Consider the following 15641-nt stretch of genomic DNA (forward strand, 5'->3'; position numbering starts at 1 on the left):
GAACAACATCGATCAAAGCTCATTTTCTTCCACCTGTCAGTCACATCTGTGGAACAGTGAATGTATGTAGGTTTTTAGTGTGATTTGAAGAAAACTGTGAAGTGACAGGACAAACGTTGCGTTCAGGATGTTCACCTCTGATGGTTGGCCACTCCAGCTCTTCTTCGGTCAGAATAAATAAACTCTATCCAACCTGGGAAAATGTTTCCTGCTTTGACTGTGTTTGTACTTTTCTATTTGTCTGTTTCTGTCAAACTAAGGCTAAGTGTTGAAACCTGTGATAATATGAGTGTCCACTGGGGGTGTCGGCTTCAAAAGGGACTCCGTGAACATAGAACCCTGTGTTCATCCTGTTGAACCCTGGGCTGTTTGTTTCCAGTAGGAGTCATTTGAATGTGACACAAAACAATGGGTTTGTCGGTAACAGAAGCTTCATTCATATAAAACCCAGTTCTGAGCAGAAAACAGCCACTGTATAACATACAACATACATAAAACATACAATATATAACATACATATAATATACACAGTCACTGCCTCCGAATGGAAACTTTATTTGTGCTCTACTTTGTGTCGTTCAGTGAGTTTAAATGGTACAGAAATAAAACTTGTACTGTTGGATCTGTTTAATGTTAGTTTAGCGCTTGTTTGTCACATTGGTTTTTCATTTTATGAACTCATTACTAACCCTTTAAACTCTTCTTTCGAGTGTGTTCTGTTTCTGACAGTTGGTTTGGTTGAGTCTGTAGCTGATGTTTTGGTTTTGTGGATGTATACATCATGTACATCGCTACAAGTGTTGTGTAGCATTACGATGGCAACACGCCCTCAGGTACTGAGGGCATCTGGGCTTCAGAGGCTAAAGTGGACACCTTTACAGTTGAAGTGAACATGTGGGCATAAAAGGACACTTTGGTCTGTTTGTAACGTCTTCATGTACACAAACTAAACCCTTATATAACTCAGCTTTTTTGTGATGTAAAACTGCAACATTCTGTTTCATAAAGGGCGTAGCTACGGTGATGGACAGGGCAGAACCTTGTGTGTCAGCCATGATGAGGTAGGAGTAATCCAATCTGATACCAAGTAAATACAGGGCTAGTATTGCCGATACTGACACTCACCCTGGTATCGATGCTATCGAGTTTTCAATCGATATGCCCAGCCCTCCATAACAGGCAGCTCTGCCATAGTTGAGTTCAGTGACTGACACATTCTGTCCTGATGTTTGTGGTCCTTAATTAACTGATGTGACTTGGCTGCAGAAGCTAATGTTAGCATTAATTATACGATCTGTCTGTTATGATGCTAATTAGCTCCATTATTTCACAACTTTGACATCACTACTATTAAGCACAACTGTATGTGTTGATATTTAATAAGTAACTGGAGTAATTTGATGTAATTTATTCTTAGTTTTAGCCGATGTGGTCAGTGTTTCCAGTAGGTTCTGGGTTCATCCTTCTCTCTTCTCTAACTCCACCCTGTGTTTCCATTAAACTATCATAACATCCACCTTGAGGATCCAGGCCTGTAGTTTCCAAACCAGTGGGTGATAATACGCTGTGTATGTGCTCTACATATTGTATGGCTGGTGATTTATAGACATAATGATTAACCTGACATGTACGTTTATTTATTATGCACAATTACCTCTTGTTGAACTGTATTCCATGCAGAGTAATGAGTAGTTTTCCCACGGCTCATCTCACTTAACCTTTTGTCCTCTGGATGCAGCATGATATACTTCAGAGTGCACTTACACACATAATTAGATAAGAGTAGAAGTATATGTATGATCCTTTATTACTGAAATAATCATTATGCTAGTTATGCAGTAGACTAGTGCATTGACCTGTGAGGAACCCCAGGTTCTAGATGTGGTGGTTTTGATGCTGGGGAAAGCTGACTTATGGGAAAAGATGTGAGTCTATATTTTATAAGTACTGATACAGAAATTAATTGGTAAATCACTATAGTGAGAGTGAGAGTTGGGGGTACTTGGATAAAAAGTCTATTTCAGGGGGGTAGTCCACTGTAAAAAGTCTATTTCAGGGGGTACTCCACTGTAAAAAGTCTACTTCAGGGGGTAGTCTGCTGTATAAAGTATAAAGTCTATTTCAGGGGGTACTCCACTGTAAAAACTGTATTTAAGGGGATAGTCCGCTGTAAAAAGTCTATTTCAGGGGGTACTCCACTGTGAAAGGTCTATTTCAGGGGGTACTCCACTGTAAAAGGTCTATTTCAGGGGTAGTCCACTGTAAAAAGTCTATTTCAGGGGGTACTCCACTGTAAAAAGTCTATTTCAGGGATAGTCCGCTGTAAAAAAAAGTCTATTTTAGGGGGTACTCCACTGTAAAAAGTCTATTTCAGGGGTAGTCCACTGTTTAAAGGTCTATTTCAGGGAGTACTCCACTGCAAAAAGTCTATTTCAGGGGGTAGTCTGCAGTAAAAAGTCTATTTTAGGGGTACTCCACTGTGAAAAGTCTATTTCAGGGGTAGTCCACTGTTTAAAGCTCTATTTCAGGGGGTAGTCCACTGTAAAAAGTCTATTTAAGGGGGTACTCCGCTGTAAAAAGTCAATTTCAGGGGGTAGTCCACTGTAAAAAGTCTATTTTAGGGGGTACTCCGCTGTAAAAAGTTGGAGAATCACTGGGTTATGTCCACCTTTAAACATGTGGAGGACACTTGTCATGTGGGACAGGACGTGAGCCCCTTTAATGAGGTCAGACACGCCCCCTCCTCAGACTCCAGGTGTTGACAGGAGCTCAGGTGACTGGTCCAGACACGCGCGCATCCGTGCCGTTCCATCAATAAGGCGCTAATTGAACAGGCTTCAGTTTCAACACGCAAACTGTGGAGGGTTCTGTTGTAACCCTAGGAGGGCAGCACACCAACCGGACTAACCCGGTCTAACCCGAACCAGGTCTAACCCTAACCCTACCCCTGACCCTCCTATTCCTGTATGAGGACCAGTCCCGCTCCGCGCGCCCCGGAGCCCAGGATGCAGACGCAAAGTGTCCGGACCCTGGTCCTGATCCTGGCCATGGTCCTGTACCTGCTCATAGGAGCCGCTGTGTTTGATGCACTGGAGTCTGAGAGTGAAGGTCTGAGGAAACAGGATCTGGAGCAGAAGCTGAACGAGCTGAAGAGGAAGTACGGCTTCAGGGACCAGGACCTGAAGGACATGGAGACAGTGGTCCTGCAGGCGGAGCCGCACCGAGCCGGTACGCAGTGGAAGTTCACCGGATCCTTCTATTTCGCCATCACTGTCATCACCACAATCGGTAAATATTGAATTCAATCTGTTTTACTATTATTTATTATTATATTTATGATTAAAAGACTGAAACAGGCAGAGGTGAAACTGGAGGAAAGACAGGTATGGAAAACACACTACACGGAAAAACGAAAAAAAAAAAAAAAACCCAGAACAGAATTAAAGCAGTGAAACTAATAAAAAATAAAATAATATCAAACATACTGGTTCAAAATGTGAAATTATCTGAATTTATGACAGAAAAATGAATGTTTGACTTCAGAACCCTGTCTGCACATGATATTCAATACTTCATACTTTATTCTTTATGGTAGAAAATCTATAAATCGACTAAAATTTGCTTAGAGGTCTTATTTATGTCTTTGGCTGACGTTCTGTGACGCTACGCTCTCATTGGCTGACGTTCTGTGACGCTGTGCTCTGATTGGTTGACGTTCTGTGACGCTCCACTCTCATTGGCTGGCGTTCCGTGACGCTGCGTTCTCATTGGCTGGCGTTCCATGACGCTGCGCTCTCATTGGCTGGCATTCCGTGACGCTGCGCTCTCATTGGCTAACGTTCTGTGATGCTGCGCTCTCATTGGCTGGCGTTCCGTGACGCTCCGCTGTGATTGGCTGACATTCAGTGATGCTGCGCTCTGATTGGCTGACATTCTGTGACACTACGCTCTCATTGCCTGATGTTCAGTGACGCTGCGTTCTCATTGGTTGGCGTTTTGTGACGCTGCGCTCTCATTGGCTGATGTTCCGTGATGCTGCTCTCTGATTGGCTGACGTTCCGTGACACTGTGCTCTGATTGACTGACGTTCTGTGATGCTGCGCTCTCATTGGCTGATGTTCTGTGACGCTGCGCTCTGATTGGTTGATGTTCTGTGACGCTACAGTCTCATTGGCTGACGTTCAGTGACGCTGTGCTCTGATTGGTTGACGTTCTGTGACGCTGTGTTCTCATTGGTTGGCGTTTTGTGACGCTGCGCTCTCATTGGCTGACGTTCTGTGACGCTATGCTCTCATTGGCTTGGCATTCTGTGATGCTGTGCTCTCATTGGCTGGCGTTTTGTGACGCTGTGCTCTCATTGGCTGATGTTCTGTGACGCTGCGCTCCGATTTGCTGGCGTTCTGTGACGCTCTGCTCTGATTGGCTGGCGTTCTGTGACGCTCCGCTGTGATTGGCTGACGTTCTGAGACGCTGCGCTCTGATTGGCTGACGTTCTGTGACGCTGCGCTCTGATTGGCTGACGTTCTGTGACACTACGCTCTCATTGCCTGATTTTCAGTGACACTGCGTTCTCATTGGTTGGCGTTCTTTGATGCTGCGCTCTCATTGGCTGGCATTCTGTGACACTGCGCTCTCATTGGCTGGCGTTCCGTGACGCTCCGCTCTCATTGGCTGGCGTTCTGTGACGCTGCGCTCTGATTGGTTGGTGTTCTGTGACGCTACACTCTCATTGGTTGGCGTTCTGTGACGCTGCACTCTCATTGGCTGGCGTTCTGTGATGCTGCCCTCTTATTGGCTGGTGTTCTGTGACGCTGCGTTCTCATTGGCTGACATTCTGTGATGCTCCGCTGACATTCTGTGATGCTGCGCTCTCATTGGCTGGCGTTCTGTGATGCTGCCCTCTTATTGGCTGGTGTTCTGTGACACTGCGTTCTCATTGGCTGACATTCTGTGATGCTCCACTCTCATTGGCTTGCATTCTTTGATGCTCCGCTCTCATTGGCTGGCGTTCTGTGATGCTCGCTCTGATTGGCTGGTGTTCTGTGACACTCCGCTCTTATTGGCTAGTGTTCTGTGACGCTCCGCTCTCATTGGCAGCTCAACACAAATCAATGAATGAATGAAAAAAAGCCTGTTTTGTTTAAAATCATGGCTTTCTGGTGCTTTTTATGGCCAAAAACTCAAAAAGACTGTTCTAGGTAATTTGCAAATGCCCATGTTCCTGTGACTTTAATAAAAGAAGCCTGAAATGATCGCGACTTTCACTGCAATTTTTTGGAAAAGTTGCTGCAAAATCAGGCATTTTAGGCCACAATAATAAAAAAAAAATCCCGCAAAATTCATGAGGGACTGACATACATGTGCTATTCAAAATCCAATATTTCTGAAATTATAGCTTCCGCTACCAAATAATATCAGTAGTCTGTGCACAAATGTATTAGCATTATTTCATCACAGTTCTATACATTTCTTACAACTGTTTTGTTTTTTTTGTTTTTTTTGACAAAAATGGCCACTCAATTGACCCCCTAAGTAAATTTTAGCCTAAATCTAGTCCATATGTGTAATAATATATTGAAATCATCAGCATAAGCAGCACTTTGGTCATTTATGTTATAGTTCATGTTATCAAAGTTAGTCAGATTTAGTCCATGAGCAGATCATTTATTCAATAAATAAACAATTTGTACACCAGTGGAATTGGTGGAGTTGGTTCAGATGTGATCAGCTGTGTTAGTTCTGGTGTTAGTGTTCTGCCAGTGTTCTATTAGTGTTCCATAAGTTTTCTGTTAGTGTTCTAGGTCACAGCGGACAGAACATCTTCAAACTTCAGTTACAGATTATTTGTCAAAGTGTGAATAAATCCACGTATCCTGCAGAAAGTGTCAAAGTGATGGCGCTGAGCTCATTGTATCGCACGTTTCAGCCACCTTTGGATTTAGAATGAGATGGAACCAGTGGAGACTGTTTGGATCCAGAGTCTGCTGGAAATGAAGAGGACAGAAGTGACAGAGGCTTAGAAGGACCGTTTATTCTGTCTGTTTAAAACCATCAGATCCAGCTGGACTGACGTAAACAGAGTCCGACCACAGCTCAGTACATGATCAAACCCACTCAGCTCCACTCTGGTTTTCTGTCCACAGCAGACACATGTCCTTTTGGCAGATTTATGGGTGTGTTTTCCATCCTGTTGTTATAAACAGACTCAGCTGTTACTGGTCAGAGTTTGTCTGGGACGATCATGAGGAAAGTCACAAACAGGAAGATGAATAATTCACAACCAGACGACCAATCAGACAACCCATCAGATGACCAATCAGACAACCGACCAGATGACCAATCACATGACCAACCAGATGACCAACCAGAAAACCGCGTAGATGACCAATCAGATGACCAACCAGATGACCAATCAGATGACCAACCGGATGACCAGCCAGATGACTCACCGGACGACCAACCAGACAACCGCCTAGATGACCAATCAGACGACCAACCAGATGACCAACTGGACGACCAACCGGATGACCAACCAGACAACCAACCGGACCACCAACCAGACAACCCATCAGACAACCAACCAGACGACCAACCAGACGACCCATCAGACAACCGACCAGAGGACCAATCACATGACCAACCAGACAACCAATCAGACAACCGCCTAGATGACCAACCAGGTGACCAATCAGACGACCAACTGGATGACCAACCAGACGACCCATCAGATGACCGACCAGATGACCAACCAGACAACCAACCAGACGACCCATCAGATGACCAATCAGACGACCAACCGGACGACCAGCCATGCGACCAACCAGACGACCAATCAGATGACCGACCAGACAACCGACCAGCGAATGACCGGACAACTGACCGGACAGCTGACCAGATGACCAACCAGATGACCAATCAGACGACTGACCAGATGCTGAAAACAAACAAGTGGTTGAAGATTCAAAGGGAACATTTCGGTTTTCCTTTTTTTTTTTTTTTTGTATATAGCACCTTTAAAAACAAAGTTTACAAAGTGCTTCGACAGACAAAGCAGAGGGCACAACAGCAGGATACACGATCCAAGTAAAGACAGTAAAACAGAAGCAACACAATATTAAAGCCGCAAGCGGCATCTAAAGGCCCTCGCCAAGGGCACGTCCAGTGAAAGTATGCCCATCGTTCAGCAGGTGGCGCTCTAGCACCAAATTTCAGTTTCTTCTGATGAATGGGTGTAGGCCTGGGAGATTGACAACTGATTGAAATTTGAGGGAAATCGTTGCTCGTATGTCCGAAGTAAGGAAATTTTTGTATAAGTAAATCTGTAGGGGGCGCTATGCAGCTAAAATTAAATTTCTTCAATTGATTGGGTGTAGGCCTGGGAGATGTACCACTGATTCAAATTTGAGCCAAATCGGTGTTCTTATGTCCGAATTGATGCAATTTTCGTGAAGGTAAATTTGTAGGGGGCGCTATTGAGCGAAATGGCAATTTCTTCTGATAAATGGGTGTAGGCCTGGGAGATTGACAACTGATTCAAATTTGAGCCAAATTGGTGTTCGTATATCTGAAGTGAAGTTATTTTCGTAAAGGTAAATTTGTAGGGGGCGCTATGGCACCAAATTTCAAATTTTTCTGATAAATGGGTGTAGGCCTGGGAGATAGACGTCTGAGTCAAATTTGAGCCAAATCGGTGTTCGTATGTCCGAACTGAAGCAATTTTAATAAAAAAATATTAAAAATTTTTGTAGGGGGCGCTGTAGTGCAAAATTTCAGTTTCTTTTGATAAATAGGTGTAGGCCTGGGAGACAGATGTCTGAGTGAAATTTGAGCCAAATCGGTGTCTGTATGTCCGAACTGATGTCATTTTTGTAAATGTACATTTGTAGGGGGCGCTATGGTGCGAAATTCCAATTTCTTTTAGTAAATGGGTGTAGGCCTGGGAGATGGACGTCTGAGTCAAATTTCAGCCAAATCGGTGTTTGTATGTCTGAGCTGAAGCAATTTTTGTGATGGTAAATTTTCGAAAAAACTTCGCAAAGTTTGCAACCTCGTCGCACAAAAACGGTGACACCGATTCAAAAAATTTGGCTAAATTTTGATGCCCCACTTGTCTAGATACTGTACACCGATTTTGAGCTCATTTGGCCAAACGGCTTAGTAGGAGATAGTTAAAATACAACGTCAGCGAAAACGCTGACTCAGCATTTTGGAAATTTCAATCCAATATGGCCGACAAAGGGTTGGTTTAGGGGCGTGGCCATAATAACATTTTTTGTTTGTCTCCTCATGATGAATCTGTGTACCGATTTTCGTGGCTCTATGACAAACTTTATGCTGGACATGCTCCCATTGGCGCAATGATTTCCACTTTTCAAGGGGGCGCTGCAGCAACATTTCTTTACCGACATCTACGAAACCTATATGTAAATGCAATTTCTCACATTTCTGAATTTTGTGCAAGTTTTGGTGAGTTTTCGTAAATGTTAAGGGGGTCAAAATTGAGCTCAAAGCGCAGGAGAAAGAAAAATAAGACAAAAAAAAAAAAATTAAAGCCGCAAGCGGCATCTAAAGGCCCTCGCCACGGGCACGTCCAGTAGAAGTATGTCCATCGTTCAGCAGGTGGCACTCTAGCACCAAATTTCAATGTCTTCTGATGAATGGGTGTAGGCCTGGGAGATCGACAACTGATTCAAATTTGAGGCAAATCTTTGTTTGTATGTCCAAACTAAAGAAAGTTTTGTATAAGTAAATCTGTAGGGGGCGCTATGCAGCTAAAAATAAATTTCTACCATTGAATGGGTGTAGGTTTGCGAGATGTACCACTGAGTCAAATTTGAGCTAAATCAGTGTTCGTATGTCCGAATTAATGCAATTTTCGTGAAGGTAAATTATTAGGGGGCGCTAATGAGCGAAGTGGCAATTTCTTTTGATAAATGGGTGTAGGCCTGGGAGACTGAACACTGATTCAAATTTGAGCCAAATTGGTATTCGTATGTCTAACGTGAAGTAATTTTCGTAAAGGTAAAATTGTAGGGGGCGCTATGGCACCGAATTTCAAATATTTCTGATAAATGGGTGTAGGCCTGGGAGATAGACGTCTGAGTCAAATTTGAGCCAAATCGGTGTTCGTATGTCCGAACTGAAGAAATTTTAATAAAAAAATATTAAAAATTTTTGTAGGGGGCGCTGTAGTGCAAAATTTCAGTTTCTTTTGACAAATAGGTGTAGGCCTGGGAGACAGATGTCGAGTTAAATTTGAGCCAAATTGGTGCTCGTATGTTTGAACTGATTTCATTTTTGTAAATGTACATTTGTAAGGGGGCGCTATAGTGCAAAATTTCAATTCTTTTAATAAATGGGTGTAGGCCTCGAGAGAGACATCTGAGTGAAATTTCAGCCAAATCGGTGTTCGTATGTCTGAGCTTAAGCAATTTTGTAATGGTAAATTCACGAAGAAACTTTGCAAAGTTTGCGACGTCGTCACACAAAAACAGTGACAACCTATCCAAAAAATTTGGCTAACTTTTGATGCCCTACTTCTCTAGATACTGTACACCGATTTTAGAGCTCATTCGGCCAAACGGCCAAGGAGGAGATAGTTAAAATACAACGTCAGCGAAAACGCTGACTCAGCATTTTGGAAATTTCAATCCAATATGGCTGACAAAGGGTTGGTTTTGGGGCGTGGCCATAATAATATTTTTTGTTTGTCTCCTCATGATGAATCTGTGTACCGATTTTCGTGGCTCTACAACAAACTTTACGTTGGACGTGCTCCCATTGGCGTAATGCATTTCCACTTTTCAAGGGGGCGCTGCGGCAACATTTCTTTACTGACATCTTCGAAACCTATATGTAAATTCAATTTCTCGCATTTCTGAATTTTGTGCAAAATTTGGTGAGTTTTCGTAAATGTTCAGGGGGTCAAAATTGAGCTCAAAGCGCAGGAGAAAGAAAAATAAGACAAAAAATAAATAAAAATAAAAAAAATAATAATCTGAGCAAGAACAATATAGGCGTTACCGTGGCAACCACGTATTTGACTGTATTTGAAAGTTCTCGAGGTCCCCCACATGTGTGTGGGGTCAGATGTCACCTGTCGTGCACTTACACACATGTGACTGACCGCGACTGGGCGTGTCCCATTGACTCCCATTCATTCTGAGCAGGTGTAAATATGCGATTGGTGCACATGTCATGTACATCGTCGGAAAGGTCTCAGTGCCGTGAATGTGAATATGTGTGAGAGTGGCGACAGTGGCGAAAGGCGACCGCGTCACTGGCGATTTCGTCCCCATGCGCCCACTGCAGACTCAATAGGCCCTGCGCCGGCTTTAATCGGCTCGGGCCTAATAAATAAAAATAAAAATAATAATAATCTGACCAAGAACAATATAGCCGTTTCTATGGCAACCACATATTTGGCCTTATTTGAAAGCTGTTGAGGTCCCCCACATGTCTGTGGGGTCAGATGTCACGTGTCGTGCACTTACACCCACATGACTGACTGCAACCGGTCGTGTCCCATTGACTCCCATTGATTCTGAGCAGGTGTAAATATGCGATGTGTGCACATGTCATATACATCGTCGGAAAGGTCTCAGTGCCGTGAATGTGAATATGTGTGAGAGTGGCGACAGTGGCGAAAGGCAACCGCGTCACTGGCGATTTCGTCCCCATGCGCCCACTGCAGACTCAATAGGCCCTGCGCCGGCTTTACTCAGCTCGGGCCTAAAAAGAGATAGGTACAGCAAATGCAATAACATGACACTTCAAATAAATTAAGTGAATCGGAGTAAAGAGGGCAGGGATAACACGATGCTGTCTAATCAATGGAAAAATGAAGGAGTGAAATAAAACAACATCGTGTATGAGAATAGAAATTAATAACCAAACAGGATAAAATTCAAATTTAAACAATTAAAATTAAAATTATTCAATTTACTTATCAGCTTCATTATTTCTGCTTAGTTTAAATATTTCATGTCTAATATGTGATTGGATGTTTTCTTATCCAACTTAAATCCAACTTCAAATGTTCCGTGGACTTTATTTTTAGCTTTGTCAGTTTTACACAAAGAGAAAGTTCGGCAATTAACGACATCAGCTTTATTTGACTGTCTTCATCTAAAAGCCTGGTGGTTTCATCACAGCTCTGGACAATAAAGAAACTTAATTAGATTAATTACAGAGCTCCAAATGTTGCAGTTGTGACATGATAATTTTTTTTCCACTGAACACAGAGTTAAGGTTCAGTGATCAAAAGTGTTTCGTTCTTAGGTGTGAAAAATTAATGGCTTTATTTGAAATAGTTAAAGTGTTTGAGAACAAATCAAAGTCTTGGATTAACCCATAAAGACCCAGAGCTACTTCTGTGGCACCTCCCAAACAAATATTTTTCTGTATTTAACCTTTATTAAGTAATTTAACACCATTTACTATAATATTATTCTCTGTATTTAGCATTTTTAAGAGAAAAATCAGGTATTTTCTATATTTAATTCACTGATCATGTAGATGTTCATAAAAAGTCAGATTAAAGTTGATAGTTTTTAAATCAGAAACAGATCAAACTGAATAAACCATGTCTTTTTCAGTCCAATCTGTCATGAACTGAACATAAACCCAGTGTGTCCATCCACTGTCATTGATCCAACTCCATGGGTTTTACGTGGGGATCAATGTTGGAGAAGATGACGGTGTTTCCACGGTAATTATGGAGCCTCGGAATGTTCAAATATGGTCATATCTGATGACCATGAAAAGATGAAGAACAGTATTTTACACCAATTACTTACATGGATTGATAGGATTAATGGATCAACAGGAATTAAACAGTTTAGATCAGTAGATGGTTTAGGTTAAAGGTGGACATTTGAGTCTTTAAGGGTTAAAGGTGGACGTTTGAGTCTTTAAGGGTTAAAGGTGGACGTTTGAGTCTTTAAGGGTTAAAGGTGGACGTTTGAGTCTTTAAGGGTTAAAGGCTGTCTTTGTGTTCTGGTAGGTTACGGTCACGCCGCTCCTCGTACTGATGCTGGAAAGGCCTTCTGCATGTTCTACGCGGTGCTGGGCATTCCTCTGACCTTGGTCATGTTCCAGAGTCTTGGTGAACGCATCAACACCTGTGTCCGCCTGGTCCTGAGCAGAGCCAAGCAGGGCCTGGGTCTACAAAAGACAGATGTGTCCATGGGGAACATGGTTGTGGTGGGTTTACTGTCCTGCATGAGTATGCTGTGTATTGGAGCTGCAGCGTTCTCCCACTTTGAAGACTGGACCTTCTTCAACGCCTACTACTTCTGCTTTGTCACCTTAACCACCATCGGCTTCGGGGACTTCGTGGCCCTACAGAAGACAGACGCTCTGCAGAAGCGCTACACCTACGTGGTCTTCAGCTTCATGTACATCCTGGTGGGACTCACAGTCGTTGGGGCTTTTCTTAATCTGGTGGTGCTCAGGTTTTTGACCGTCAGCGCCGGGGAGCTTAATGGGAGGCAGGAGGTGGGACCACAGCCCAAGGAAACCCAGGAGGGGTCAGGGGAGTCAGAGGGGTCAGAGGCTGTGGCACAAACAGCTGATGTTAATGAAGGTGGAGGTTTCCGCAGCAGCCGTTGTGACCTGCACCTGCCCATGGAGGCGGGCACCAGCCAGATGAACCTCCTGTCCTCTGCTGAAGACTGCAGTCCTGTCCCATTGAGGACAACCCCCCACTGCCTCCCCCCTAAACTCAGCAGGTTCGGGGCCTTGTGTTCCTGCATGTGCTGCAGCGATGACGTCTACGAACACCCCACGCCACCTCACAGCCCACAGATGGGGGGGCACTGTAACCCTGTCTTTTACAGCTCCATCTCCTACAGGGTGGACCGGACCTCCTGCAGCTCCGGCACCAGGTCCCCACTGGCCTCCCCAAGCAGCGCTGCTCTACTCTTAGACGGGAACCAGCCCCACACCAGGAGGAGGTCACTTTGATGCTCTGACCTTTGATCTCACATGTCTAAACAACCTTTTGCCGCGTTTCCACTATGTGGTGTCGACTCGACTCTGCCTTTTTGCGTTTCCATTATGAAAAAGGACCTGGAATCTGGTACCCGGTACTAGTTTTTTGGTATCACCTCCGCCGAGGTTCCAAGACTGGGGAACAGATACTAAAATGTGACGTGTAAACACTGCAGACTACTGATTGGTCAGAGAGTCGTCTCTGTGACCTGCCGTTTTACAAAAAACAAATGTGGAAGTTTACAGTAAATATAGCGGTAGGTTAATCCACATGACAGCCAGTAAAACTACACCATGGTTTGTCAAGGAGGTTCAGACGTAAAAATTCAGCGTGAGCTTGACGAGATGACACGCAACGAGCGAGTTTATCAGCAACTCTCGACACAGAAGTAACGTGTCGCATCGCTATGACGTCCAGGTACTGTAAAGTCGGTAGTATCCTGTGATGGAAACGGTCTACAGGAATAGGACCTGGTACCCGAGTAGAGCCGAGCTGAGTCAAGCCAATTCCACATAGTGGAAACGCGGCATTAGTCTCAGACGTTCGTTCAGGTCAGATCCTCCTGGTTTGTGGAACAGACTCTTATCGGCTTTACTCTGAAATAATAAGAATCAGATCAAATACAGTTTGTATATTTTTATACAGTGGTTATGTTTAAAAAGTATGTACATGTGAATGTAAAGAATAAAGTTATTTCTGAATACCAAAGTTTATCTATTAATGTCCCTGTGTTTGTGTAAAACTTAGCGATATGGTCAAAAATGTAATTGAACAAATAAATACATTAATCAATAAAATAAATCCTATCATATCAGTCAGTTTCTATCATTTATTAAGGACCACACCAAAACACAGGTATTAACAGTGTCATTTTTATTTTTTTAGAAAAAGTAAGAACTTTATGGGAATAAACATATAAAATATGAGGGGAACAGTCCTTCCTGACATTATTCAGTGAAGGTTTCACACAGACTCAGTTCTGGATCGAGCTCAAATTATAAAGTTACTCATAGATGGACGTCCAGGGTTCAGCAGGGACTTTATTTCATGAGGCAAAATTAGAAATTTTCACCAGTATGGTTTCAACTTTATCAAAGTTTATTATTAAAATATGTTTTTTTCTTTGGTGTGACTCCAAACCTCCTTCATATTAATTATAACAATAAATATCAAATGATTATTTGTCTCAAGTTTAACCCTTTCATGCATGACGTCCATATTTGTGGACACATAGTTTAAGCTCACTTTCCAAAGGTTGTAAAGGCAATATTGTCCAAACCACATGGGGGCAGTCTCTATAGACTCTAAGCAACACAATGAAAAAAAGTATCATCTTAGTTTTAGAATTTGGACTGCTCTGTGATCTCATAAAGTTAACCTCCTAAGACCCAGCTATGGGTTTTCTGTCCACGTTTGTGGACAAGAGTTCTACAGCTTTATAAAAAAAAAAAAAAGTCCACCGCAAAGGACATTCCATAAAAATTGTAAAAAAAAATGCATCTGAAAAAATGGTTGCATCATGATGTTTCCAGTATAGGAAATTGTTTAATTAAAAAAAGCCAAATCTTGTACATTCCTGGGTCTCAGGAGGTTAAATATCTTCTTAATAAAACCATATTTGAAAAAAATCAAAATGCATGTCAACTTTTGCCTAATTTTGTGTAATAAAATCAATCTAAAAAAAAAAATCTAGATACTTTTTTTTTCATAATTCATGCATGAAAGGGGTTACAAACAAATTGAAAGAAAAAAAAAAAACAGAAGATACCCTTGAGGTTTTAAAGGGTAGAACCGGTTAGAACATTTATAATAATAATAATAATAATAATAATAATAATAATAAACAACAACAACTATGTCTACGCATGTGCTGATGTCATCATAAACTCATTTCACCCATGATAAGTAAATGGGGGAAATTTTTTTTTTTTTTAAATTCATAATAAATCTGAACGTTGACCTACTTTTCCCAAAATGTAATCACATCTAGTCTGTTTCACTGATAATCTATAAACCCAATTAGATCTGAATTCAACCAGTCGTTTTGCTGTTAAAGTGTAAACGAACAAATAAAATGAACCTCCCTTTGGGGGCGGGGCAATAATGATCCTGATAGTGGTATGAGCCAGCCCTGTGTGTGTCTGTGTGTATATGTGTGTGTGCTCCTTCAGATCACTGAAGGCTGTTTGGGTGAATATTCTCCATGTCAGGTGTTCTGTAGCCCCGTCACCTGTGACCTTGCCTTCTTCCTCCTCTGCTGTCATCAGACTCCTCTCATAGGAGCCCCCCCTCTTGGCCAGATTCCCTCGGTAATGGTTCCATCCCCTGGAGCTTTGAGCAGTGTTAAACTCCAGATGCATAGAGCGGTGTTTGTTGAAGCTGTGGTTTCCAGAGCGTGTCCACTGTGATGAATGAGGACGTCAAGAAGGATGAAGTTCTGAGCAGTTAAAGCCATTAATAAGAATTACTAATATCTCCAACGGACTGTTTGATTGTTGGCTTTTCTTTCTTAAATGTGATTTAGTCACATTGTTTTTCTGTTAGTACTGATACAAAGGGAACTTTTTTTCATCCTATTCTAATATAAAGAATGAAATTGTGATATGAAAATGGGACATATTTTGTTCTTTGTAAAAGACAATACAGT

The 15641-nt window shown here is 42.4% G+C and overlaps 1 protein-coding gene across 1 annotated transcript; it reads left to right on the top strand.

The window, feature by feature from the left end:
- Window positions 1–3005: 3005 nt before the first annotated feature.
- Window positions 3006–12966, top strand: LOC115419204 (potassium channel subfamily K member 15-like). Its single transcript, XM_030133857.1, has 3 exons — window positions 3006–3288; window positions 12005–12578; window positions 12717–12966. The coding sequence occupies exons 1-3, from the start codon at window positions 3006–3008 to the stop codon at window positions 12964–12966; spliced, it is 1107 nt and encodes a 368-aa protein (XP_029989717.1).
- The last annotated feature ends 2675 nt before the right edge of the window (window positions 12967–15641 follow it).

This window comes from Sphaeramia orbicularis, chromosome 5 (assembly GCF_902148855.1).
Source record: "Sphaeramia orbicularis chromosome 5, fSphaOr1.1, whole genome shotgun sequence".
Lineage (NCBI taxonomy): Eukaryota > Metazoa > Chordata > Actinopteri > Kurtiformes > Apogonidae > Sphaeramia > Sphaeramia orbicularis.

What these genes read in the sequence shown, in the direction of transcription:
- LOC115419204 (XM_030133857.1), top strand. Translation starts at nt 3,006, where the DNA reads ATGCAGACGCAAAGTGTCCGGACCCTGGTCCTGATCCTGGCCATGGTC. An exon ending in CACTGTCATCACCACAATCG is followed by an intron (nt 3,289 to 12,004) that starts GTAAATATTGAA and finishes GTGTTCTGGTAG; the next exon opens with GTTACGGTCACGCCGCTCCT. An exon ending in GTGGCACAAACAGCTGATGT is followed by an intron (nt 12,579 to 12,716) that starts TAATGAAGGTGG and finishes CCACTGCCTCCC; the next exon opens with CCCTAAACTCAGCAGGTTCG.